The sequence below is a fragment of the Hirundo rustica genome, chromosome 4, assembly GCF_015227805.2.
Source record: "Hirundo rustica isolate bHirRus1 chromosome 4, bHirRus1.pri.v3, whole genome shotgun sequence".
Lineage (NCBI taxonomy): Eukaryota > Metazoa > Chordata > Aves > Passeriformes > Hirundinidae > Hirundo > Hirundo rustica.
This window is the reverse complement of record NC_053453.1, coordinates 1,314,729-1,342,224: the sequence shown is the minus strand read 5'-3', so window position 1 is coordinate 1,342,224 and position 27,496 is coordinate 1,314,729. Positions and strand designations below refer to the sequence as shown.

Here is a 27,496-nt window from a genome sequence, read left to right as displayed (position 1 = left end):
GGGGTGGGAGTTGGTTGGGATGCAGTTGGGAACTGTGAGGAGTGAGGTGGAACTCTAGGATTTTAAATGCAAGGAGAAGGATGGGAAAAACCTCCCTGGGTTTTTCTCTGGAATTCCCTCAGAAAAACATCCCTGGGATGGTCCCAGGAGGGCCGGATTGACCTTCCCTGAGGTACAACTGGGGCCTCCTCCTGCTGTCCCTGATTCCCACATTCCTGAGGGGGCTTCGCTTTCCATTTCAGGGCTGCTTTCGGCAAAGAATCCGAAGTTCTGATCGGGAATTTGGGAGACAAACTGATCCCTCAGCAGGAGATCCTGCGGGACGTCAGCGACCTCAAGGCCTTGGCCAACCTGCACGAGAGCCTGGAGTGGCTGGCAGGACGCACCAAGGCAGCTTTCTCCAGCCTCTCAGCATCCCAGAGTGAGTAATTCCCATGGGAAACCTCTGCCTGGGGGTGGGAACGGCGTAAACATGGGATTTTAGCAGGAACGAGTGCCTTCTGTTCCCACTTTCCAAGCAGGTTTATGTCAGAGGGACGCAGAAAGCGGAGCAGTTTTGTCTCTGCTCCTTGTGGGGGCACCATGAGAGGGCTCCAGGAGCATCCCTTCCAGCTTGGAAAAGTCCTCCAGCCCTGGAGCTGCCCAGCAGTGCCTGCTGATGGCATTCCCAGGAGCAGGAAGCGGTGCCAGGCAGGTTTCACTCGCTCCAAAGTATCAAAGCATCGCCAGGCCGCTGAATATTTAAAAAGAGACCTGTGTGAGAAATTCCATGGGCAGCTGGAATGTTTAAAAGATGTGGTTAGAAATTCCAGGAGCAATTGGACGGGATTTAATGAGGAATATTCCTCTGGGCGTATCCCTGGGTGAAGTGAGGTGCCAGGAGGGCAGAGGCAGCAGAGCCTGGAGATCCCAGCGCTGCTCCTGCCTGCCAGAGGCTGCCCTGTGGGATCATTTCATTCCCCTGGGATTCAGCTTTAGGAATAGGGATTTTTTTTTTTTTTTTTTTTAATCTTTTTTCAGCTATAGGAATACATTCAGGAATAAGGATTTTTGTCTGGATGGAAAGGGCTGGGGATGTGATGAGTCGTTGCAGCAGCCCTCTCGTTAGAGGGCAGAAATGAGCCGAGACACAGATTCCTGGTTCGTCACAGAATGGAAAGGGTCCTGGTTTATTCCTCTGTACAGCTCAGCCATCCTGACTCCAACCATTCCCTGACTCTGCCTGCAGCAAGCTCCTGCTGGAGGTTTCCCCTGAAGCCTCTGACTGCTGGGTATTTCCTGCTGAACTCTGACGGCAGGAATCGGTTTGCAGACTGTGACCACAGGCTTTTACCCAGCTAGACTGTGACTGCAGGGACTGATTTGCAGACTCTGACTGCAGGTATAAATTTTCAGACTGTGAATGCAGGCTTTTACCCGGCCAGACTGTGGCTGCAGGGATCAGTTTGCAGACTCTGACCACAGGCTTTTACCCAGCTAGACTGTGACTGCAGGGATTGATTTGCAGACTATGACTGCAGGCTTTTACCCGGCCAGACTGTGACTGCAGGGATTGATTTGCAGACTATGACTGCAGGCTTTTACCCGGCCAGACTGTGACTGCAGGGATCAGTTTGCAGGCTGTGACCACAGGGTTTTGCCCGGCTAGACTGTGGCTGCAGGTTCCAACAACAGGCTCTGACTGCAGATCATCATCATCATCATCTGTGGGCCTGACATTTCCAAGTCTGAAGGGATTTCAGCCTGCTAACAGTGCTAACTGTTTCCCAAGGGAAAAGTTCTCAAGAAAGCCACTTCTCAAAGCAATCTTGGCAGAACAACTATTCTTTCCCAAAGCGATCTTTCTCCAGGTGGTGTTTTGCTGTTTGTCTAGTTTAACCAGTGGGATTAGAGAGGTGTCATTCCTAGTCACCAATCATGTTAAGTCTGTATCAGAATGCCTTATAAAAGGTGGTAAGAATTGGACAGTAAAGCCTTCTATACTCTTTGTCTTCTGAAAAATACTCGGAGTCTTTTGTCCTTCTTCCTGTCCTACAGTGACAGTCATCTTCTTCTCCTTCTCCTTCTCCTTCTCCTTCTCCTTCTCCTTCTCCTTCTCCTTCTCCTTCTCCTTCTCCTTCTCCTTCTCCTTCTCCTTCTCCTTCTCCTTCTCCTCCTCCTCCTCCTCCTCCTCCTCCTCCTCCTCCTCCTCCTCCTCCTCCTCCTCCTCCTCCTCAGTAATTAACACACCTGTTGCTGCTCAGGGATGAGGTCACCTCTGTTGCCTTCTCCTACAATCAGTGTTGTTCCTCTCCTCGCTGTGCTCAGCGGGGCCTGCACAGAGCCACATCCATGAAAATCTCAGCATGGACTGACCTCAGCTCTGCTGCTTCCCAGATCAAACCTTCCCACTGCCATGAATCCATGAGGAATCACCCACGGCTCTGTTGCCATCTCATCCCAGGACTGGAGGGTTGGGTCTCACCTGCCAGGATTCCCAAAAGCCGCTCCGTGTCACCCTGGCCAGGTGCCCTTTTTCTTGGTTCGAGCTCTTCCTCCCGCCCAGGATGCCTGGAATTAAATCTCGTGCGTTTCACAAACGCTGAACCATCCCCTGCTGTCCCAGGGTGTGCGAGGAGACAGCTGAGGAGCTGGAAAAAGAAAAGCATGGAGTAAAAAATCCACGCAGCTCGAGGGGATCCCGGGACTCAGGGGAATGTAGATTCCTGAGGATACAGGGAATTTCTGCAGTTTGGTTTGGAAATTTGGAGCAGAATCCTGGGGGAAGGACTGCCCAGGACTGGGGGCAGCTGAGTTCTCCTGGAAGCTGGGAATTGAAAATCAGCTCAGATTTTTTTTTTTTTCTGGGAATTCACGAGGGAACTTTGCTGGTGCTGAATAAAGTCAAAGTGTTTTATGTCTGTTAAATCATTGTCCCTTGGCAGCAGAGCCTCTCTGGGTGACTGAAATCCTTCCTACGGTTTCTGACTCTGCTCTAGAGCAGGACTTCAAACTCCTCACTCAGCTTCCCATGACCAGATCCTTTGGATCCAGAAGGATAATGAAGGTTATTCAATCAGTTAACAATTAGAACCCAAATCACTCCAGGCAGCTTTAACATTCCTGCAGCCCAGACTTTGACTTCTCAGTACGTGGGTTACACCACTTGCTCTGTTCTCGCTTTAGAGGAGACTGAACAAATACCAAAATTAAACAAAAACCCAGTAGGAAATGCTATCAAAGTTCAGTAGCCAAATATTTATTTAGTTACTAGGAGAGTTCTTGGGGCTGAGGATTTATGTTCTAACAGTCAGAGCTGTTAAAATAAAACATCATTTATAATTTCAGCTCTGGTTGAAACTCGGGTTTTTTTAATAAATCAATATTTTCCAGATATTAAAGGGCACGAGTGTGACTTTCAGGCCTCGCAGAAGATGTTCCACGCAGTGGTGAATAAACATAAGAGCACAAAGTGTAATATTTCACTTGGCAGCGTCCTCCTGACAATAAAAATTCATCTTCCTTTGTAAGAACTTCATCCTGAAATGTCTGTACACGAATGCCAGGAGTGTCTGGAACAAGGGGAAGAAGGGGCAGTGGTAGGAAATTACAGGGGCTGTCCTGGACTCGTGCTTATAAATGAGATTTCCATCCTTTGATTGTTTCTCTTTTCTGCCCCAACAACTTGAGATTCAGTCCTGGTCCCACTCAGGGCATCACCCAAGTGTTCAGTGAGTGATCGGGACATGAACTTTTGGTGCAATGCCAGAAATTCCCTAATCCCAACAAGTCCAGGAGGCCGTGGCCCCGGGGGAAGGCAGCAGTTTTTCAAGCTTCCTTGGATGCAAACGGGGAATTTATAGGCACAGCTCTGAACATCCAGAAAGCACAAGGTGGAGCCGGACAGGTCTGATTTTGGGAAAACTTAAAAAGAGGCATGACCTGCTGGGGCTTTTGGGGGTGAGGCTGTCAAAGGCCCCTTCCCAGAGATAAAAATTTCAATAACCTTTGGCTGTGGATGTGCCACAATTATCCCTCATTTAAACCCAGCCGCGCTGATGGGGAGTTTTATCACGCTGGGCAGTCTCTGCGCTCTTCATTATTTGGTGTTTGCTGAGCTGATGGCTCTTCCATGGCTCTGCCCTTATCTGCTCCCCTTCAGAATTGGATTTTATATTTCCCGAACCAGTCAGATATGACAAAGTCATTTCCCTCTGCTCTTGTCTTTTCAGGGAACACAAACTCCTTTTTGACAATAGCCATTTCAGGACTAAAGTTGCTGGGAGAAGGTGAATTTGCTGAGGAAGTCGAGTCAATTTTAAAGGGATTTTGTAGGAAAATGGAAGTCGGGTTTCCCCTCCTCATCTTCTGTGCTTTGTCAGCTGCAGACAGAGCACAACCTCATCCTTTTCCTTTGAGGAGCTTCAGCCTTCTGAGGCTCCCTGAATATTATAGGGAAGGAATTGTTATGAGCCATGAAGGAGGTGAGACAACCTTTTTAAAGATTTTTAACATTTCTGAGACCATTGCTTGCTGTGCACAGGGAGGAGGACGAAAGACGAGCTGTTGGCTTCAGGAGTTGGAGCTGCCCTTCAAATTCGGCTGCTCTTGGCATCTCGTGACTTCAAGATTGTCGTGATCGCCAGGGAATGACTGCCAGGCTTCCAAACTCTTGAGTTTGGGATTGCTTTGTCGTGGAATCAAATGTTTGGGGTGGGAAGGGACCTCAAAGCCATCCAGTTCCAACCCTTCCATTGTCCCAGGGTCTCCAAGCCCCAGTGTCCAGCCTGGCATTGGACATTCCAGGGATCCAGGGGCAGCCACAGCTGCTCTGGCAATTCCAGCCCAGGCAGGAATTCCTTCCCAAGATCCCATCCAGCCCTGCCCTCTGGCAGTGGGATTCCTGTAGGGTTTTTTATCTTCTTTTCTTCTGTTAGAGCCGGGGTTAAACGCTCGGGAGATGCAGTTTTCATGTTCGGACTGAGATGTTTATTAATTCTTATCTCTGTTACAGCCTCACAAGCTGTGAGTTCTGGCTAACAGGGTGAAAAAATGGCTCTAACTCTTTCCAAGGTCTTTAAAGCACTAATTGTCTAATTACGCGATGAGACCTAAATTATTTTTACTTTTAACCCAATAACCAACCATCCATGGCCCGCAATGCGGATTTTTCTACACAATTACAAAATCCCACCCAGACCCATGAAGAAGAAGATGAAAGAAGGACTCAGCCTACACCCTAAATCCTCCACCTTGCTTTATATACATTCCTGTATTCTAAACCTCTAAACTCTGAGTTTTGCACCCTGTGCTGTCACACGCTCCTATTGAACTCCACACCCACAATCCCAGTGCTGGGATTTCATTTTGGAGCCTTTTCCAAGGCCTCAGGTCAATGCAGTGTTGGCTTGAAGGTCAGTGCCCGTCAGCACAGAAAGCCTGGAGTTCTCAGCGCCCAGGGTTCCAACATTCCCTGTGTCCTGTCACTCCAGGCCTTGTCCCCAGTCCCTCTCCAGCTCTCCTGGAGCCCCTTTAGGCCCTGAGCTCCTCCAGCTCAGATAAATCAGGATTGTCTTTTCTCTTCCGGAAGGTTCACTGGAGTTAAACTTTCTGCATCTGTACCGTGTGTCCGTGGCTGTCACAGCTGCTCTTCCCTCGGCCCCTTCGTGTGGAGAAATCTTCATTTGCTCGGTGTGTCACATTCACCATCTCTGTGTGGGCCACGTCTGGGTCATCCTTGATGAGTAACAACAGCATTTTCATGCATTTCCAGTTCTGACTGGAAAAACAGCCACCAGCCTGAGGGGACACCTCCTGTCCCGTCACTGCCTTCTCCACAGAGAGAAAACATCTCCAGGAACCGATCCTGAGGCCATCCAGCCTCTTCACTGCTGATATTTTCTCCTGCTCACCCCAAATTCCGAGGGGGTGTGGAAGATGTTTTCACCTCTTCCTCTGCAGATGGGCAGCTCTTCCCCCACAGTCCCAGTTTGGGAGAGCTAGGTTCAAAAGCAGGGGAGGGAAAAAATGAGGTTTTCTGCAGCTTTTTACCAAAATCCTGCATTTCTCTGCCACAGCCTGGCTTTATTAGCGATCACACTGAGCATTTGCATCTCATTTTCCAGCTACAGATCTCAAAAACGCTTTTTCAAAGCTCGATGAGGGCCATCAGAACATCAAGACCATCCTGGGCCACTTTGCCCCGGGAGGATCATCAGCCTCTCCTTTGCTTCCCTGAGCCTGGAATGGGCTTTGATGGCTGAGAGGGATCATCCTGCCCCAAATGGACACCGGAGCCCCTTCCTGCCACAGGGAGCTGTCATTTAAAGTCACTTTACGGCCCCTCCAGAGTGCTGCAGAGGGGTTTCAGCACAAATGGAAATCAGTGTGCGGAGGGGAAATTGCTGCCTTTCATTTTGCAGCCGGGCCACCCAGCAGTGCTGAGCTCAGGCAGGGCTTTGTGTTTAACCCCCTAATGAACTGAATTCAGCTCTAAAATGGGGCTCTGTTACTCTCAAGCTGCAGCTGGGTTTTGGTGGGGTTTTTTTGGGTTTTTTTTTTTTTCCCCCTGTCACTGAACTTGTAGCACATCTTGCTGTATTGATTGCTCACGGGGGATTGGTTCTTTTTTTTTTTTTTAGATATATTAATAGAGAACCTTATTTAAAAGCCAGATTAGAGATGATCAACACGGGCCTGCCCTGGGGCAAGGGAAGGGACTTGGTGAACGCTGTGGCTTTGTTATTGCAACAAAGGCAAATTTCTGTCCAAGCCAGAAAAAGCTGCACATTTCCACCAAGTGCAAACCCACGTGCCATTAAATTAACGAGGTGAATCTTGAGCGCTTTGATTATTAGGTGAATATCTGCTGCTTCGATCTGGCTTAATCCAGCTGACAGCTTTTTATCTGAGTTTCCCAAATAGCCTTATTTTCCAATATTTCTCCTTCCCCACTGCCTGGGAGGCTGGGGCTCTTGTGGAAGGGCACAAATCCTGGGCAGCCGCCCTTCCCTGGACCTCCTTTGTGTGATCCTCCCCAGCTTGCTGTGCACCCCTGGGTGCAGGAATTAGCCTGGGAGCTGCTGGTGATGGACAAAGCCCCTTCAGAACTTGTTGGAGAAGCAGAGGAGAGGAAGGAAAAGCTCTTCTCAGGCGTTTTATCCGCTTGGACCTGCCTCGTGTCCTAAGAGTGCATCCCACACACTCGGCCCGTTCCTGCTCTGGGAGGCTTGGAGATTCCCAAGGTTCTCCACAGGCTGCTCCAAACACCGGCACGTCCACAGGGAGCTGGGGGTGGTGTTTACTGAAGGAACAAGATCCCTGCCTGGTCTCCTGGCTTTCCCAGGCGGGAATTCCCTCCAGCAAGGACAGGGAGCTCTGCCACCCTCGAGAGTGAAATGGGATCTGTCGAGTCCAAACCAAGGCAGGGGTGATCAGCTGCTAATTAATCACCACTTACAGCTTTGGTAGATGGACTTGGACTTAGCAAAGCTGCTACAAAAAGCTGGGAGAGCTCAGAGGGCCCAAAGGGGCTCCAGGAGAGCTGCAGAGGGGCTGGGGACAAGGCCTGGAGGGACAGGACACAGGGAATGGCTTCCAGTGCCAGAGGGCAGCGCTGGATGGGATCTTGGGAAGGAATTCCTGCCTGGGCTGGGATTGCCAGAGCAGCTGTGGATAATTCCCTGGATCCCTGGAATGTCCAAGGAAGGATTGGAGCAGCCTGGGATCATGGAATTATCCCTGGAATGAGCTTTGAGCTCCCTTCCAACCCAGGTTGGAAGGAACCAACTGGTTCAGGATTCTGGGATTTGGGACACTCAGAATCCATTCAGAGGGATTTTTATGGAAAATGGGGAGAGGAAAGAGAGGGGAAGGGAAGAGAGACCCTTGATGGTGTCCTGAGATTCCAAGTGAAGCCCCTGGATCCATAAATTTCTTGGGGAGGAGATGGATCCAATCTCAGGCTTTGGAGACAGGCTGGGAGAGCTGGGAATGTTCTCCTGGAAAAGGGAAGGATGCAGGGAGAGCTTCCAGCACATTCCAGGGCCTGAAGGGGCTCCAGAAGAGCTGCAGAGGGGCTGGGGACAAGGCCTGGAGGGACAGGACACAGGGAATGGCTTCCAGTGCCAGAGGGCAGCGCTGGATGGGATCTTGGGAAGGAATTCCTGCCTGGGCTGGAATTGCCAGAGCAGCTGTGGCTGCCCCTGGATCCCTGGAATGTCCAGAGCCAGGTTGGACACTGGGGCTGGGAGCAGCCTGGCATGGTGGAAGATTCCCTGCCCACGGGATTGGAACTGGATGGGCTTTGAGGTCCCTTTCCCACCCAAACCATTCCAGGATTCTACAGCCAAGAGCTGAGCAGAGCAATTCGGGCAGAGAACAGGAGTCCAGCCGGCTCCCTCCTGGATGAGCTGACTCTTGGAGGACTAAAACCATGGAAAAATTGGGATAGCAAAGTGTTCAAACCCCTTCCAGACCAGCAGGGAGCTGCTGACTTTACGGAGATAAAACACCTGAGTGTGAAGAGATTATTTTGGTTTATTTTAGAATTTTGGCACGAAATAGCTTAAAAATGAAAGCACGCGGTCACCTAAAAGCTCCTGTTTTCTCATCAAAATGATCTCCTGGTGCCTTCCAGAGTTTTTTTCGCCCCCTGTGGAATGTCTGCAGTGAAGCTTTCCCCATGGATTGCAGCCTCCCCCAGCCTCAGCGCCTTCCATCAAATATTTACTGGGATGAGGAGATCACACAGAGGCTTCCCTGCCCTGGCTGCTCACTTATGGGTTGTTGTGGGAGACTGTGATCGGGACACGCAAAGCAATCACACGGAGATGAGAGATTTCGCAGGGCAGAGTTGCTCCTCCAAGAGAGCTCAAGGCTGAGCCAAGCCCAGAGCCCCTCTGCCTGTTTATTTCTTACTTTTTATACATTTGTGGGTCTGGCTGTGGATTGGCTTCTGGAGTTTTCACCTCCCGGCCGAATGGCCAGACCAGCTGTCAGTTACAATTGTTTTCAGGTTAGAAATGTGCAAACAAAGGACAGAGAATGAAAAGCAAAGGATTTGTTTATGTTACATGTGTGGGAAAAGGTAGAAACTGCTCCAAATATTGTACAGTAGCTAAAAAGTCTGACTCCATTTTATGAACAATCAAAAGGCTTTAAAAAACTCAGAAAAACCAGGGTGACAGGAGACAACAGCGGGAATCCGTGTCGGGATCGATCCCTGGGGTCAGCACTTAACTCGCCATCATCATTACGCTAATTGCTCTCACTCCGTCTTTCCTTCCTCCCACCCTAAAGGCAGGGGATTGTCATGTAAATAATTGACCTAATTAGCAAAGCTTTCAAACCTTTTTACTGCCGAGATCCCAGGAAATCGGGGTTTTTGTGGGATCGGCTCCAAGGAGCCTGCTGGCCACTCCTGTTGGTTCATCCCAGTGCTTTTATCTCCTCTGGAAAAAATTATTCCCTGCTGGTGAGGATGGAGAGCAGAAAGCGCTCCCTGCTCCTCCTCAGTGTGACAGAGCTGATTCCTTCTCCTGCCCTGGGAGGGGCAAAAAAAATTTGTCAGAATTACGGGATGGGGACTCAAAAATCACAGCCGGGGTTTGGCGTCTCCATTGGGTCACTCCGATCTCAGCAGCACTTGAATTCCTCTGGGATTTGGGGAAAACCACCCTCAGATAACCAGGAGTTGTGGAGAAACAAGGGCCGAGTCTGATCATCCTGGTGCTTGTTCCTTTTTCCTTCCCCTTCTTCACCCCGAATTTTAAAACTCCCCATCATTCCCATTCCCAACTTCCTCTGGATTCCCTTGGACAAAACTCGTTCATTCTTTGTCTTCCAGACCTCTGGGCTTGCTCCTCTTGCTTCACAAACCAATCTGTTCCAAACAAACAGCCCTCAAAAAACACACTTTTATCTATAACTGTCAAATATATATGTGTGTGTGTGTATATATATATATATATGTATATATAATATATATATATATATATATATATTGCTAAGGATCTGTTTCACTGTATTTATTTTCATTATACTTTTACTCCTGGGCATCACTGATTACCTTTGGGAATTTTATCCCTTTCTCTTCCTCTAAGTCCAACAAGCCTGGGAGATCTGAGGCTCTTTTGCAAATCCATCCCTCCCAGGCCCAGAGGAATCCTGCAGGGAGGTTTTGAGGTCATTATTTTGGGAAGGTGCAGCTCAGTATCCTGGAGGACTCTGAAGAAAAAGGGGGGGCGAGTTTTTGGTTTGCCGTGGACTGATGGAATGTGATTTCCCCTGTTTTTAAGGAAAATTTGTTGAAGCACATTGGGAAACACCAAACAGGCAAAATAAAATAAAATAAAATATAAAATAATAATAATCATCATCATCATCATCATAATAATCCTTCCCAGAACTCAGAAGAAGCTGAAAGGACTTTTCAAAATCAAGTCAGTTCTGAGATAATAGAATTCAGCCCAGGAAATTATAATGCTGAGAAGGGCAAGTTCTGGGAAAGTTACATCATCATAAATGATTGAAAACAGAGGAATCTTCCCAGTTGAGGAGCACTGGAACAGCAAATCCTGGATTTTTTAGGGAATTCTTCCATAGCAAAAACAACCCTGTTCCTAACCCTGTGTCAGGATCCTGCTCTTAATTCTCCCTGCGCAATTTTGCTTCCTTCAGTGAAAAAAACCCAAAACAAACAAACAGCTTTTTAGTGAAAAACACCTGATCTTTGGAGATTTTTTCAATGAACCAGTTGTTCTGGGGTGGTTTTCAAGCCTTTTCCAGACTCCAAAGTGCTTAAAGGAAAGTGTGGATCGACCAAACCTCCCAGGGGTTGTAGGATGGAGCTCAAACCTCCCCACACACTTTTTATGTTGCCCCTCTATTTTTATTTAACAGATTCCTTTCCCCCCCCCCCCGATAATAAAATAATCCTTTTTTTTCTTCTTCTTCTTCTTTTTTCTTTTTTTTTTTTTTTCGAGGCTGCATCCTTGCAGAAAAACAGAAAACAAACCACTTTTTTGGAGGAGTTACTGCCTTTTTAAAAGTGCTAATTTCCTGGGGAAATTTATTCCCAGCAGCGGAGAGAGGCGAGGAGCTCCGCAGGCAGCGCTAACGAGACAATTCATTAAGTGCCGAGTGTACACATGCCGTAAAAAAAAACCAAAAAAACCACATTAATTCCCCAAATGAAAAACTAATAGAGTGTTCAGGCTGCTCTTTATCACCAGTGACAGGCTGGGCTCTGCGCATCATTGCTGTTTACCCAGCTGATGGGGGCTGCGGCTCTTCACGACCACCCAAAAAGGTCGGGATGCTTTTTTTTTTTTTTCCCCAGCTTTGTCCCTTCTCCTGCAGCTTGGATTTTAAGGGCACAAAGGCGGCGGGAGGAGGTTCTCGGTGCCAGCCCTTCACTTCTGTCTCCTTGCTTCCCTTTTCCTCCTTTTCCTTGCTTTTTTTTTTTTTTTTTTTTTTTTCCCCTCCCTGTGTCACTGCCAGAACCTCGAGGAGATCTGCAAGGGGGAAATCCTTCAGTTTCCTCCAACCCAGCCCTGATTTTTCTCCGAGGAAAATGGGACTCATTAGTGGAAATTTGCTGGGAGATTTATTAACGAGCACCTCTCCCCGAGCTCGTTTCCTCTTCGCTCCTGTTTGTCCTACAAGTGTGACTTTGTCCCTTGATCCCAGCTGAAGGTGAATTCCCAGTAAAACGCTGGGGATTTAGACAATTTAGGCAGCTGACATCCCAAACCCAGGTGTGAGGTGCCAGCTGAAGGTTGGGCTGATGGCCTTTAAAGTTCCAGCGTTCTCAGTTCCATTCCATGATCTTGGAAGTCTCTGGAGAAATCATTCCTTGGAGTGTTTCATCTCCCTCGATTTAAACCCTACAAAAGATAATGATTTAGGTAAAAAGCAGCAATACCTGGGTGAATATTGGAGGTATCTGTTGATACCTAAGAGGCCCAAATGTTCACAGCTCAGAGGAACACAGGGGAGGTGTCAACCCCAAAATCCAGCTTTGCTTCCTGAATTCCCATCTCCGTGAAATGAACCCCATGAACTGTGGGAGAATCTAAATCCAGCTCCAGCTTTTATGGCTCATTCCAGTCCTTTCCTAGAAAGCTGGAATTCCCAAATGGGCCAGTTTGGGAGAAGGCAGTGACTGCTCTGTACCTTGGAGTCACCTTCTGGTGGGGCAGGGACACCTTGGTGATGTTCTGTCCCCTCACAAAGTTTCCCTCACCAGCAGCACCTTTCTCTTGGCTCAGAATCCCACACAGAGGTGGCTTCTAAATAACAAAATATTAAAAAATATTAATTTTTTCATGCTTTTTTGGGTGTAGAAATCAGAGGTTTTCCGGCAGAAATCCCGCTGAAACGAGTCCTGGATGTTGGACCTGATGTTCACACCCTACTCCTTGAAAAAATAATCACACCTCTAACTCTGCCCGGCTTCACCCAAAGCTTTTTCCTCTGGACACCGGATGTTCTCCTTTTTTGAGGGTGTTTTAGGAGCGATTTTGTGTCCTTGTGGCATCCTCGTGCTGCTGAGAGCTGTGGGAACGGGAGGCACGGGGAACTGAGTCAGCTGGAATGGCAGTGATGGATAAAACCCCATTATCCGGGTTTTACCTGCTGGGAACTCAAGCTCTGAAAGAGCTCTGAGATCCCCAGGAAAGTCTCCAGCAGAGAGGAGAGTTAACCCTGACTGTCTAAAGGCTTCATCCAGCCCCTTCCCCGTGACAAATTCCCTTTTCCCTGTGTTCTTTTGGAGTTAGCTCTTCTGGAGAGGAAGGGAGGAAGAAATTTGAATTTAAGGAGCTGCGAACTGGTCCTTAAATTCAGCAGGAGTTTTTCTTGCCGCATCCCTCTCCCAAAGAAGAGGGATCTTCCCCAAAACATCTCCGTGAGCCTTTCCTTTCCCCCATAAAGCAAATTAGGGAACACTCTGCAAATCCTGAGCGTTTTGGAGGTTCCTTCCTCAGCTCCGGGGCGTGGAGTTCATCTCCTCGGATCGATTTTGCTCCTTGTGCACCGCTGGGATCTGTCAGTGGCCGCTCTGCTCACACCTGAGCGGCTCCAGGAGTTCTGTTTCGTATTCCAGAGGTCCAGCAATCCGCATCCATCGCTTTAGGAAGCACCATGGAACTGCAGACTGACTGAAATCCGTGGGTGACAAGGCGGGTGCTGAGTTTATTTCTCTCAGCTCTGCTGGAACAAAACATTTCTTTTCCTCAGAGGGACAGGACTCGGCTGTGATTTTAGCCAGGGAGGAGAAATCCCAAAGAAAGCTGGGATTTTTATCCAGCAGCGTGGAAGATTCACCTTGGGCAAAGGAATCCCTGAAGGCTCCAGGATGATAAAGGCCAGCGGAGCAGGACGTTGGCCAGGGTGTTGTGGTGGCCAGGTGGGCTCATGTTCAGCTGGCTGGAGATGGGTTAGGAAGGAGGAGAAGGAGAAGAAGGATTGGATGGCTGGTCCGTTTTTCCAGCATTCCAGATTTTTTTTTTTTCCCCTTTTTCCAGCACTTCAGCAGTGATCCCTCGCTTTTTCAGAGCGTGGTGGGTCCACAGCCCCAGGAAGGCTCAGCCTTTTCCCAAAGAGCTGCCCAACCCCACAGCCAGCTCCAAATGACTTTTTTTTTTCACTCAAAGCCCTTTAATAACTCAGGCTCTGATTATTTTTTGCCGCTCCAGCTCATTTGTCGGCTTGGTGCTGCCAAGGATGATGGAGTAAAACTATCTGGAGTGAGACTTAAAGGAATGGGATTTTTCTCCTCTGGATGTCCAGAGAAGAAAGGAAAATCGATGGGCTCTGAAAGGGCTTCTTTCCAGATCCAAAAGCAAAAACACACAGGAGAAATTCAGATTCATCCCCTCCAAAATCCCCACCTGAGCCTCCTCCCTGCCAGGGGGGAACACCCAGAAGGATTTCAGCTCTTTAAACGGAGCAGATCCTGCCTGTCTCCCCCCTCCCCTCATCTCCCCTGACAAATAAAATTGCAGCTTCACTTAAAGAGCTGCAAACGGATTGTGGAGAGGGAAAAAAAACGGTGTGAGCGTCTCCCTGCAGCGGGAAAGGAGCTGACTCCTGCTTTTTCGAGTGATGGCTCTATCCATCTCCAGCGCTTCCAGGGTGGCATCTCCAGGAGAGAGCTGTCTCTGCTGAAGAGAGATGATTCCTGCACCTCCAGCGGGATAAAAACTTCTCAAAATGTAGGATTTTTGGGCTAAAAAACTGATTTTTTTTTTTTTTTTTAATGCATGGTAAAGGTGGGGTTTCCTGCTTCGTCCTGTCACCAGATCGTTATCCCCAGGCCTGACCCTGAGCCGAAGTCCTGCCACCCTCCAGTGTCCCCTGGAGGACAAACAGCTCTCCCAGGTGCCTCCTGGGAGTCCTGGGATAATCTGGAATTAGAGGTTGTGTAAATAAGCCCCTCTGACAATTTAATTTCCTTTGTGGGACAGAGCTCAGTGAGCAGAGGGAGGCTGGGAGGAGGCTCAGGGAGGGGGAATCCTCGGCATTCCCACCCGCCCTCGTTTCCCTCTTTATTCCTCTTCCACGCTCCAGCCCAGTTCATGATTTCCAGCGGTATTTTGCCAGGCTGGGAATTTCTCAGTGTTCCTTAGCTCAAAAAAAAATGAATTCATGGATTTTGCCATGATCTCAGGAGCTGCTGGGAGAATCCACGGAGTTAATTCATGGAGTTAATTCGTGGAATGGTTTGGGTTGGAAAGGGACCTCAAGGATCACTTCATTCCACCCCTGCCATAGACAGGGACACCTCCCACTGTCCCAGGTTGCTCCAAGATCCATCCAACCTTGGACACTTCCAGGGATCCAGGGGCAGCCACAGCTTCTCTGGGCATCAAAGATCATCTGCTTCCATGTTCTGTGGTTTCCACACTTAATTGTACAGTTCCCTCTTGTTTGTTCACCTCTGCTCTAATTTGTTTTGCACAAAAAAAAAAAAAAAAAAAAAAAAAAAAAAAAAAAAAAAAAAGTCACATTTATCTCCTCACTTTGCTGCCTTTTTTTCTTTTTTTTTTTTTTTTCTTCAGGCTGGATCTTTAATTTTTAGGATTTTTAATCCAGGCTGGATTTTTAATTTTAGGCCAATCATTTCCAGTGTTTAATCCCAAGTTCCTCTCCCAAAGCAGGGCTGTGGCCGTACAAAAGTCACATTTCCTTAAAATCGGCGCCACTCAAAATAGAAGTTTGATTGTCAGCAGCTCCTTGGGAATGCACAGATCCTTCCTGTGCAGGGCTGTGTTGGATCTGGGAAGATCCAGAGCAGCTGGGAAAGGGGCTCAGCCTGGAGAAAATTATTCCGTGATTCAACGAAGAGATGGAGAGCTCCAGGAGGGAAAGGATAATGTTGCCATGTAAAGAAGTAAATATAAAACATCACTGAATAAGATTAGGCTGGAAATTCAATCCCAAACTTCGCCTTCCCTGTTGCAGAAGTGTTTTGGAGGAGCCAGCAAGGGCAGAAATCTTCTCTGTGGCACAGGGATCTCTGCTTGAGGCCGTGGGACACAGGGATTGTGGGGATGGGACCTGGAGATCCAGCAGATCTCTTCACAATCCCATTATTTAATCCAGGTGTTCCGGGGCAGCCTGATTCCAAACTCTGCTGATCACCCCCGGCAGGATCAGCTCCAAAGCGCTGCTTGAACGAGGCCTCGAACTCGGATATTTGGGATGCATTTCCTCAGACTGGGGTGGAATTTGGGATAACAGAGGGTTCCTCCTGTTATGGAGCTGCTTCTGCAGGGAGGAGGTTCAGGGCTCAGGCCCTGGGGTGAAATACAAGGGATGAAATTACGGAGCTGGACCTGCTCTGGTGGCTGGGATAAAATCCCAGGAGCTTTTTTGAGGTCTCAGTGGGAAGGAAACGATCCATGAGCAGCTCCTGGGTGTTGCCCGTGGTTAAATTGCTTTTTACTGCCACAAAGGGATGAAGTTATGGAGCTGGACCTGCACTCATGGCTGGGATAAAATCCCAGGAGCTTTTCCAAGGCGGTCTCAATGGGAAGGAAACAATCCATGAGCAGCTCCTGGGTGTTGCCCGTGGTTAAATTGCTTTTTACTGCCACAAAGGGATGAAGTTGTATAGCTAGACCTGCACTCATGGCTGGGATAAAATCCCCGGAGCTTTTCCAAGGAGGTCCCAGTGGGAAGGAAACGATCCATGAGCAGCTCCTGGGTGTTGCCCCTGGTTAAATTGCTTTTTACTGCCACAAAGGGATGAAGTTGTATAGCTGGACCTGCACTCATGGCTGGGATAAAATCCCAGGAGCTTTTCCAAGGAGGTCCCAGTGGGAAAGAAGCGATCCATGAGCAGCTCCTGGGTGTTGCCCCTGGTTAAATTGCTTTTTACTGCCACAAAGGGATGAAGTTATGGAGCTGGACCTGCACTCATGGCTGGGATAAAATCCCAAGAGCTTTTCCAAGGAGGTCCCAGTGGGAAGGAAACGATCCATGAGCAGCTCCTGGGTGTTGCCTGTGGTTTAATTGCTTTTTACTGCCCAAGGGCTGTGTTTAAGGAACAAAACCAAAGGAAGGCTCCTCTGAAGGGATGGGGACTCCCCTCTGGTCCATGGGGACATGGTGGTGACCAAAAAGGACCCTCTCACCTGTGGGGGCCGTGCCTTGGCTCCCAAGCAGCTCCTCCCTCCCAGCAGAGCACGATAAACGCTCCTGGGCTCTGCAGGCACAGGAATTCTCACCCCAGAGCAATCTCTGCCCAGGAAAATGCATCCTGGTGGTTGGTGAAACCCCTCAGATCCGCGTGGGAGTTTAATCCATCGCAGGGGCACTTTGCTCCATGATCCAGAATTAGTGGTGGAGGGAACACCCAGAGGTGGGGTGGGAGCACACAGCAGGCTCTGGATGGGATGGAGAACGTCCCAAATTTAACTCTCTTCTGTTTCCAGCCATGTCCCCAGGCCAGGACAGCCACGCCAGCCTGGAGCACCTTCCTGCGTCCGAGCAGATCCTGCAGAGCCTGAGCGAGCTGGCCAGGTCCTTCCAGGAGATGGCCGATCGCTGCCTGCTGGTGCTGCACTTGGAAGTCAGGTAAAAACCTGGAGGCTGGGGATGGAGGAGGGTCTTGGGTGAAGATCTTCTTCTGCAGGTGAAGAACATGTCTAGAGGAGACAAACTTGTCCAGGACAGCATCAAAGGTTAGTCCAGATCACCAATCCATGGGTGGCCAAACGTGGGATGGAGGCAGGATACCCAAGGTGGAATTTCCTAGGGAGGTTTGTATCTTAACTAAAAGAGAATTTAGGAAGAAGTTCCTTAATGTGGGCTTGGTGACGTCCTGCCAGGGGTTTCCCAGAGAAGCTGCGGTTGCCCCTGGATCCCTGGAAGTGTCCAAGGCCAGGCTGGAGCACCCTGGGACAGTGGAAGGTGTCCCTGCCCATGGCAGGGGTGGCACTGGATGATCTTGCAGGTCCCTCAAACCCAAACCTCTCTGTGATTCCATGATTATGCTTCAGAGACCAGGAAAAACGCGATTTTGGGGGACTTTGTCCTTCCAAAACAACACAATGCTCTTTTCATGGTCTAACAGGTGTCTCCACAGGTTGGTTCCTTTTTCAGGGATTGCAAATAGGAGCTTCTCCTCCTACTTTTTCAAACAGAAACTGGGGAACCAGCTGGATTTTTTTTTCCAAGGGCTGGATAATTTCCTGAAGTCTCTGCCTTCACATGCAAAGATCAAAGGCAGCAAATCCCTTTCTTCAGGCTGCCAGCTGCCCACTCCAGGGCTGGGAAAGACGTTTTTCCCTGGAGAACTGTTTAGGCCAGGTGTATTTTCATTGTTTCCCTTTGCTCTGAGGCATCAGATAGAAGGGGAATGTCAGAGATTTGACAGATCATCAGCTCGTTCTCCGGCGACACATCCCAAGCCACGTCGTGTCCCCGTGCGCTCCGCTGGAGTCAGCGTGGAGCTCTGGGAAAAAAAAAAAAAAAAAAAATCCACATTAATTCTTGTCAGCACTCCTTCATCCTGCCATCCATCACGTGCTGGGCTTGGAAGGATTTGAGGGAAAGGTGGTGGGAGTATGGAAGTGGAGCAGTTTTCCAGCCGGGCTGTAACAGGAGGTGATGCCCGAGGTAACCCGGACTCGTGGGATGGGTTTCTGCCCTCCGTGGCTTTTGGTCACGCTTGGGTTAAGCAAAAAAAAACCCCTGAAATGGAATTCAGGGATAAACTCTGCTGTAATTTGGAGCAGGGCATTGCCCGGATCCTCCAGTGCTCCCAACAGGAGCCGAGTCAGGAGCTGTGAATTCACCAAACCGTGTCACCGTGTCCAAAGGGTGGAAGGGATTGATTCAGGAAAACCCCAGCGGGATGGGAGCTTCCCTGGATCCCTCACTCCGCATTTCCAACCACCTGCAGTGGCAGAGAACAATCCCGGCCCCTCTGGTGCCTGTTCCCAGCAGGATTCTCCGTTCCTACACCCATTCCCTGGATCTGTGCCATTTCCAAGGTGCACAGCACAACGGGGATCTGTCCACAGAATCCCTGTGGTTTGAGACACTCAGAGCACATTTGGGAAGAGCCTGGGAATTTATCCCACCTCTGGCTGCTGCAGGTGCAGCCTGAGGAGACACCAAAACAGCCAGGAATTTGGGAACTGTCTCCTTGAATTCTCCATGGATTTTGGGAATTCCACACGATTATCCCCTGACTTTGTCCTGCCTCAGAGCCCCTGCTTATTCCAGGTGCAGGTTGTAGTTGTCTCCTCCTCCTCCAGTACCTCCAGACATGACCCCGGGGTCACTGCGATCCTGCTCCTTGGATTTGTGTGTGCTTCCTTAAAGGAGACATTTGGCACACCCAGATAATTCAACGCTCCATCGAATCGCATCCCGCAGTCCTGGCAAGGTTTGGGTTGGAACAGACCTTAAAGATCATCCAGTGCCACGGGCAGGGACACCTTCCACCATCCCAGGGTGCTCCAAGCCCCGTCCAGCCTGGGAATGGAAGCAGCTTTTGTTGGAATAGCCATGAAATTTTAGACTACTTAATGTCTGTTACAGGATTTTCATATTTTAAAACAATGTCTAAAATTACATCTAAGATGCTTTTGCTCCGGGAATTACCCTAAACCGAACTTGCTCGTGATGGCCGCCTCAAGGGTGTTTTCCAGGGAATTTGGAAGCCAGGAGGTCTCTGTCACAGCTTTGGGCCACTCTGGTGTGAGCTTCCCGTGCCCATGTGCTGACCCTGAGTTGTGCCCCGAATGCCAGGGATTCCCCCTCAGGCTTCGATTTGTCCCCCGGGCAGGTGAATTTCAGAATCATGGAATCATTTAGGTTGGAATCTTTTAAGATCATGAGGTCCAGCCATTCCCAGCTCTGCCAAGGCCACTATTGAAATCCTTTAAATCCCTCCCAGGGATGAGGACTCCACAGCGGACCTGGGCAGACTGTGCAGGGCTGGATGACCCCTTCCATGAAGGAATTTTCCCAAAAATCCAACCTAAACCTGTCCTGGTGGAAGTAGAACCCAACCCTGTTCCCACTGAGTGATTACAAAAGCAGAGGGAGCTCTGCTGTGGATTTTTCTGGACACAGCACTTTCCCCTCTGGCTTTGAGAGAAACTACTTAATTACGGATTTTTGGAGAGTCCTAAGAGGGGATTTGACTCCATGGAATTTCTCCTTCCATGGATGATGATTGGGCACATTGGGATTCATCTGCATGGAATTTCTCCTTCCATGGAGGGATGATGGTTGGGAATGTTGGGATTGAACTGCATGGAATTTCTCCTTCCATGGAGGGATGATGGTTGGGAATGTTGGGATTGAACTGCACGGAATTTCTCCTTCCATGGATGATGGTTGGGCACATTGGGATTTAACTGCATGGAATTTCTCCTTCCATGGGTGATGGTTGGGCACATTGGGATTTAACTGCATGGAATGTCTCCTTCCATGCAGGGATGATGGTTGGGCACATTGGGATTTAACTGCATGGAATTTCTCCTTCCATCGTGGAATGATGGTTGGGCACATTAGGATTGGACTGCATGGAATTTCTCCTTCCATGCAGGGATGATGGTTGGGCACATTGGGATTCCACTGCATGGAATTTCTCCTTCCATGGAGGGATGATGGTTGGGAATGTTGGGATTGAACTGCACGGAATTTCTCCTTCCATGGATGATGGTTGGGCACATTGGGATTCATCTGCATGGAATTTCTCCTTCCATGGATGATCGTTGGGCACATTGGGATTTAACTGCATGGAATGTCTCCTTCCATGCAGGGATGATGGTTGGGCACATTGGGATTTAACTGCATGGAATTTCTCCTTCCATGGGTGATCGTTGGGCACATTGGGATTTAACTGCATGGAATTTCTCCTTCCATCGTGGAATGATGGTTGGGCACATTAGGATTGGACTGCATGGAATTTCTCCTTCCATGGAGGGATGATGGTTGGGCACATTGGGATTCCACTGCATGGAATTTCTCCTTCCATCATGCATTGATGGTTGGGAATGTTGGGATATAACTGCATGGAATTTCTCCTTCCACCATGGAATTATGGTTGGGCACATTAGGATTGGACTGCATGGAGTTTCTCCTTCCATGGAGGGATGATGGTTGGGCACGTTGGTGAACAGGAAAGAGTTGCAATAGTGTGAAGTTCTTGGGAATAGGCACAACCTTGGAATTTTAACCATCATTCCATGACGCCTGGCTCACTGGTCCTGCCAGTTAGCACTTTTATGAGGTTTTCATGGAAGGAGTTCTTGTTGGAGGACTTGGGTTGCACGGGAAGTTGGGGAATCCTGGGAAAATTCACTGGGATTATGGCGGTCAGATCTGTCGCCAAGGATCTGTCGGCTCCATCCCTGAAGGTGGGACAGCCACAAGGGGAGGATGCCTTCGACGCATCCCCACCCCTCTCCCGAAGTTATTTTCTTACCAGCTCGGGGAAGGGAAAATTCCACTTGGCATCCCACGAGTGTTTTAAAACGGGGTGTCCTAGGGTAACTTTATGATGCCTGTATCCCCAATCGTCTGTTCTGTTTGTGCTGTATATTGAGTCTTGTGCCTTTAAGACTGGTTCTAAGAGCAAGGAGAAGCGCAGAGTTTGTTTTGAGAAAACTGCCTGACTCCTCCACATTCTTCTGCAGACAGGGGTGTTCGGCGAAGGCTTGGAGAGACTGCAGGACAGAGATCTTGTTTTGCTTTTAGTTAGTTTCAGCTAGCTAGGGCAGAGAAGTTCCCTGGACTTTTTTTTTCCCTTTTTCTTGGAACTGTTTAAACCTGCTCTGGACTGAAAACCCAGGGGAGCACTGGGGGCTGCACCTGCAGGCCCACATGGGGCCTGGAGCCTCGGCATTTTCCAGCAGCGCCGGAGAGACTGGGACTGAGGAGAGACTGAGAGAGAGAGCCGAGCTACACCCACGGCAAGGACTTTCTCAATTTGCCATCTCGCTTCAGAAGGAGAGGTTTTATTGTTTCGTATTATTCATTCTTTATACTTGTATGTACTTCATTTGTTTAGTAAAATAGTTTTTTCCACTTTTCTCCAAAGGTTGGGTTTTTTTTACCAGACCAGTTAGAGAGAGGAGCCACTTGGGTTTGCTTCCTTAGAGAGATCCTATACAGGAGTTTTCTCCCAAATTTGTCCCAAACCAAGACACGGGGGCTGCTGCATTGTGGCGTCTCTCCCTCGTGCCTCCACAGGGTTCACTGCTTCCACTACCTGATCCCTCTGGCCAAGCAAGGGAATTACGCCATCGTGGCCAACGTGGAGAGCATGGACTACGACCCGCTGGTGGTGCGGCTCAACAAGGACATCAGCGCCATCGAGGAGGCCATGAGCGCCAGCCTGCAGCAGCACAAGTTCCAGTACATCTTTGAAGGTCGGGCGCTTCCCAGCAATTCCTTGACAAAGGGTTTTCCCTCCTCATCCCAAAGCTCCGCGGGATTCCTTCCAGGGATGAAGCGGGCTGAGGTCACCTCCAGAGCGTTGATGAGTGAGAACAGTGTGGGGTTTGAGTGGCTGGGAGAGCTGGGAATGCTCCCCTGGAGAAGGGAAGGATCCAGGGAGAGCTTCCAGCGCATTCCAGGGCCTGAAGGGGCTCCAGGAGAGCTGCAGAGGGACTGGGGACAAGGCCTGGGTGGACAGGACACAGGGAATGGCTTCCACTGCCAGGGGGCAGGGCTGGATGGGATCTTGGGAAGGAATTCCTGCCTGGGCTGGAATTGCCAGAGCAGCTGTGGCTGCCCCTGTATCCCTGGAATGTCCAAGGCCAGGCTGGAGCAGCCTGGGACAGTGGGAGGTGTCTCTGCCCATGGGATTGGAACTGGATGGGCTCTGACATCCCTTCCAACTCACCCCATTCCGGGATTCTGTGATTCCAACCCAAACCACCCTGGGATTCTGTGATTCCCTGTTTGTTTGAGAAGAGGGAAGCAACTCCACACAGAGCCATGGGGACCATTCCCATCCTGCTGGAGTTTAAGTCCATACTCAGGGCTCTCCTTAATCACAGGCACCTCTTAAGCCCGGGTCTGGGATTTACAGGTGCCCCAGGCTGGCTCGCTGTACATGAACTCAGTCCTTAATTTGGGCTTTAAGTTGGCCTCTGGGCTTGCCCAGAGCTCTGCAGTGTAAATCAGGCTGGGTTTTCGCTCTTTGCAATGTGACACGAGCGGATGCATCATTCTGGGGGCGGCTGTGTGCCTCAGCCCCCAGCTGTGTCCTTCCGACATCCTTCAGGCTCAGGAAACCGTCCAGGACCCATCAGAGAGGGGTTGTACATCGAGGGGCATTGAAATGCAGCTCATCCCTGCTCCTGGAGACCGGATTTTCCAGGGAAAACAGGGAAAACACCATCCTGGATAAAGAGATTAAAACCCCTGTGGTTTTACAGGAGCTGCAGTGACCCATTGCTCTGCCCAGACAGGGAGAGGGACCGGAAAGGACGTTTTATGCAAAGCCCGATTAAAAATCAGTGATAACACAGCTCTAAGTTTTGGGGCAGTTTTGCGGTTTTTTTTTTTTACTAAAGAGCTGGGAAGTCCTAAACTGCACCACAAAGATTACCCGGGGTTTCCAGGTAAAATCCAATCATCCCTTGGCCCAGCTCACACTTTCCACTCAACAGCGCTCGTTCTGGGGGGTTTTTACCGTGGATTATCACCAAAATCAAACTGTCAAATCTCTTCCCCCTTGGCAGGTCTGGGCCACCTCATCTCCTGCATCCTCATCAACGGCGCCCACTACTTCAAGCGCATCAGCGAGTCGGGCATCAAGAAAATGTGCAGGAACATCTTCATCCTGCAGCAAAACCTGACCAACATCACCATGTCCCGGGAGGCCGACCTGGACTTCGCCAGGTGAGCACAAACCCCGGGGCTTCGTCGCCCTTCCGGCGTCCACGGGAGCGCGGGCGGCTCCTTCCAAAAAGTCTCTGATTTCCGTCGCGGGCGAGCGCGAGGTTCGAGTTCAGGCAGAGGTGCCGGTGGTGATTTTGGTGTTCCTTCGGTGCTGGTGGAGATTTTGGAGTTCCTTTGGCCGAGCAGCGTTCCGAGGGGCATGGAATTGTGGAGTTGGGGGCGTTGCTGAGGTTAGGGAAGAAATCTCCAAGGTCATGAAGTCCAAATGTGGGATCGGGTGAGGTCGATGTGAGGTCCCATCAAAGTGTCTGTGCTTGGCGCTGCCTTGGGGCTCCTCCAAGATCAAAACCCAGGCAGGGAAAAGCTTCCAAAGGGAATGGGTAGAACTGAGGATGAAGCTGGGGCTTGGATTTATTCCCAGGTGAGAAATATTTTGGTTTGTTGAAGGTGCAGGGTCACCAGGTCCGGGTTGGCTTGAAGGGACATCTCCCTCGAGTTCTGCTATCTTGAAACAGCAGAAACGGCAAAATAATCCCAAAAGTGGGTGTGAGAGACGCCCTACAAACCTCTGCCATGTTTTGGGATCTCTCCACTCGAGGAGGGATGAGCAGACAGGGGAAGGCAAACCCTGAGCAGTGGTTTTGGCAGCTGGGAGCTCCTTAGCTGATCCTCTGCGGCAGCAGCCGGGTCAGGAGGGGACAGCTGAGCCCAAAGGAAAGGTCTGGAACTCGGAAACGAAGGATTGGGGTCAAATGAGAGAGGTGTGTGGGGAACTTGGATCTGAGCCACCACAAACGCGGAGAAAACGTGGTGCCGTCACTTGGCCGCTGCTGATGGAGGCTGAATTAGGAGGGAAGTTTGAGCTCCCTGGATGAGGAGTGTGACTGAGTGCCTCATTTATTTGGGATCTCATCTGGGAGCGGGTCAGTATTGAATTCATTCCTTCAGATCAGCGTTGGCCTGGGGAAGTCGTGGATTCTGAGGTCTGCGGGAGGGGTAGGGAGAGTGATCCATTAGAAACTCTGCAAGGAACGAACTTCCCAGATTTAATCTTTTCCATCCAACCCTAACCTCCTCTGGCACAGCTTGAGGCCATTTCCTTGTGTCCTGTCCCTTTTTCCTTGGGGGAAGAGGGATCCCAACCCTGCCACTGCAGCTTTGTGCAGATTTCTTCCCATCAAATCAATCCAGCAGCGTTTCTTTTATTGCCTTTGTGGCTCCACCGCTTCCCTCTTTTCTTCTGGGGCGCAATTCCACGCTCTGAGGAGTCCGTTTGATCCTTCAGTTCTTTGGATGGCTCCTGAATGTCCAAATGTTTATTACCCAGGCTCTCCTTTTACATTAACGAGGCTCTGGTGTATCCGAGCCCCGCCCTGCTCGCCTGAATTCACAATCACCCCAGCAAGGTTCTCACCTCACCCAGGTCTACTCCAACTATTAAGTAAAAATAAACGTGACAGTTCCCCTCCATAAAGCATAAAAACAACTCCAGGCTGGGATGGAGGTGATTTGTACCTCTGTGACCTGGCTCAGGCAGGAATCTGCGGATGCTCTGCGCTGCGGTAAACTCTCGGGTTTGCCTTTTTCGAGATAAAGTGCTTTGTGTTTCTTTTTTTTCATGGGCAGTGGCAGAGCTGATGGAGAAATCCTCTCTCCCCTGCTCCCCCTTCCCCTTGCACACCTCCTGGGGTAAACTCCCTCCCTGCCTCACTTCTCCAGGGAACTGGAGGATCATGAGTGGGAGATTGAGTTGGGAGATTCCCACCCCTGCCTGGATATATTTCTGCGCCCATGACGCTGAGAGTTCCAGGAGCAATTAGCCACGATTAACAATCAGCGCATCGCTCTCCACACAGGCCCTCTCCATGCATTAAATCCCAGCTCTGGATCAGGTCCCTTTTCTCAGAGTGAACCCGTTTCACATCAGCTCCTAGGAAAGATCAGAACAGCTGAGAAAAGACCAAAAGGTTTCTTTTATTAAGGTTTTTCCTGAGCATTGTCCCTTCGATTTTGGTTTTTATTTTTCACTTCTGATGGGGTCCTCGAGGCTCTTTAGAGTCCTCAGGGAACACTGGGCATCCCCTTCCTTCTCTGCTCAGTGGCTTCAGGCAGTAGAAACCCCAGCCAGAGAAGCTGGAAGCTTCACCCTTTGTCCTCTGAAGCCAGAATCCCCTGGAGGAGTCACAGGTGACACTTGCTGGTCCTGCTGAGGCTCTTGCTGTTTAAACCCCGTTTTTCTGAAGCTCTGTAGCCTGCAGGTGACAACAGCAGCGTTTTGCTGCTTCGGGAGCGGCCCCTTGGCAAGGGGAAAAATGTGTTTTAAATGAGTTTTTGCTCGAAGATTCTCAGTTCAAGGCAGGGAAAGTCTCAGCAGAGCATCACAGGGCAGAGCTGGAGCACGTTTCCATCGGGGGAAAAAAAAAATAAAATTAAATTGGCGTGAGGAGTTTTGGGTTTGTTTTGCTTCCACCAGGAGAAAGGGTGAGACGGGCTGGTTCTGACTGCTGAGGTGTCACGGAGGATTTGTAGCGTTTGCTAAATTTCCTGCAAATATTAATAGGTTTTTCACTCCCGTGTGTGCTCGGGATCTAGGCCAGCAGAAATGCAGGAGGTTGTTGGGGCTTTTCCACTGTTTTATTGAGGAAAAAGCGGGGTTTTCTCCCAATGGAATATCCAGGCACGTGCTGCAAAGTCTGGGACTGGGCGTGACTTCCAAACACCTCCAAATTTCCAAAGTTTTGGTGCCAGAACTAAAATTATGGCCACGAAAGGGATAAAAGCTCCAAATTTGAATTCCGACTCAGCTCCTTTTCCCTGGTGCCTTCTTCCCTCCTCTCCCTCTATCCCCACCCGAAATCCTCTGGGATTTTATCAAGATTTCTTCAGAGGCAGTCAGGAGGGGTGAGGATTCTGCTTCAGATTTGCCCTGAAATTAAAAAATCACTGGGAAAAAAAAGCATCCGAGTCACAGAGGTGTTAAAACCGAGTGTTCTGGAGAGGGAACTGAGGTGGGTGCAAAGGGAGCAGGGACGAATCGGGAATGTTTTCTCTGAGCAGTGTCACTGTCACCTCGAAACGAAGGGTTTTGTCCCCGGGGCTCCGTGTCCTCGGGACCCTGAGGTGTCCCCACACCTGGAGGCTGTTGGAGAATTCCCTGCGCTGCCATTCCGGTTGTTCCCATGGCCACCCCTCCTGCAGGGACCGGGAATCTTTTATTGCTGTTGGGGACATCGCTGTGGAGAGCGACGTCGCCAGGGACAGTGGCTGTGACATCACTAGAGATATTGGGTGTGACATCACCGGGGATATTGGCTGTGACATCGTCAGGGACAGTGACATCAACAGGGACAGTGGCTGTGACATCATTAGAGATATTGGGTGTGACATCACCAGGGACAGTGACATCACCAGGGACACTGGGTGTGACATCACCAGGGACACTGGGTGTGATGTCACCAGGGACACTGGGTGTGACATCACCAGGGACAGTGGCTGTGATGTCACCAAGGATATTGGCTGTGACATCACCAGGGACAGTGACATCACCAGGGACAGTGGGTGTGACATCACCAGGGATATTGAGTGTGACATCACAAGGGACAGTGGGTGCGACATCACCAGGGACAGTGATGTCACCAGGGAGAGTGGGTGTGATGTCACCTGGGACACTGGGTGTGACAACATCAGGGACAGTGGGTGTGACATCACCGAGGATATTGGCTGTGACATCACCAAGGATATTGGCTGTGACAACACCAGGACAGTGGCTGTGACATCACCAACGATATTGGGTGTGTCATCACCAGGGACAGTGGCCGTGACATCGTCAGGGACACGCCTGTGACATCACCAGGGACAGTGGCTGTGACATCACCAGGACACTGGCTGGGAGGTGTCCCTGCGGCAGATGTGGCGCCTCATTGGCACCGCCGGTGGATCCCGGGGAAACGGGGTGGGGAGGAGCCATCAGAGCTCCACTCGTTCCTGGTCTGGCCATCAGTAAACCCAAACCATGGACTCACGGGATCGTGGAAGTTGGGGAAGATTTCCAGGACCATGGAGTCCGAGCTGTGCCCGACCCCCACCGTGTCCCCAGCCCGGAGCTCCGAGTGCCACCTTCAGGAATTCCTTGGAC

At 50.0% G+C, this 27,496-nt stretch overlaps 1 protein-coding gene across 1 annotated transcript in view; it reads left to right on the top strand.

Moving 5' to 3' along the window:
• Nucleotides 1-25,795, top strand: part of EXOC4 (exocyst complex component 4) — a 287,194-nt gene extending 261,399 nt beyond the window's left edge. Inside the window, exons 14-17 of the mRNA XM_040062894.2 lie at nt 243-421; nt 16,923-17,064; nt 21,703-21,881; nt 23,202-25,795. Coding sequence (XP_039918828.1) covers nt 243-421; nt 16,923-17,064; nt 21,703-21,881; nt 23,202-23,365 — 664 coding nt within the window. The 3' untranslated portion in view covers nt 23,366-25,795. The remainder of the gene's footprint in view (nt 1-242; nt 422-16,922; nt 17,065-21,702; nt 21,882-23,201) is intronic.
• Nucleotides 25,796-27,496: the final 1,701 nt, after the last annotated feature.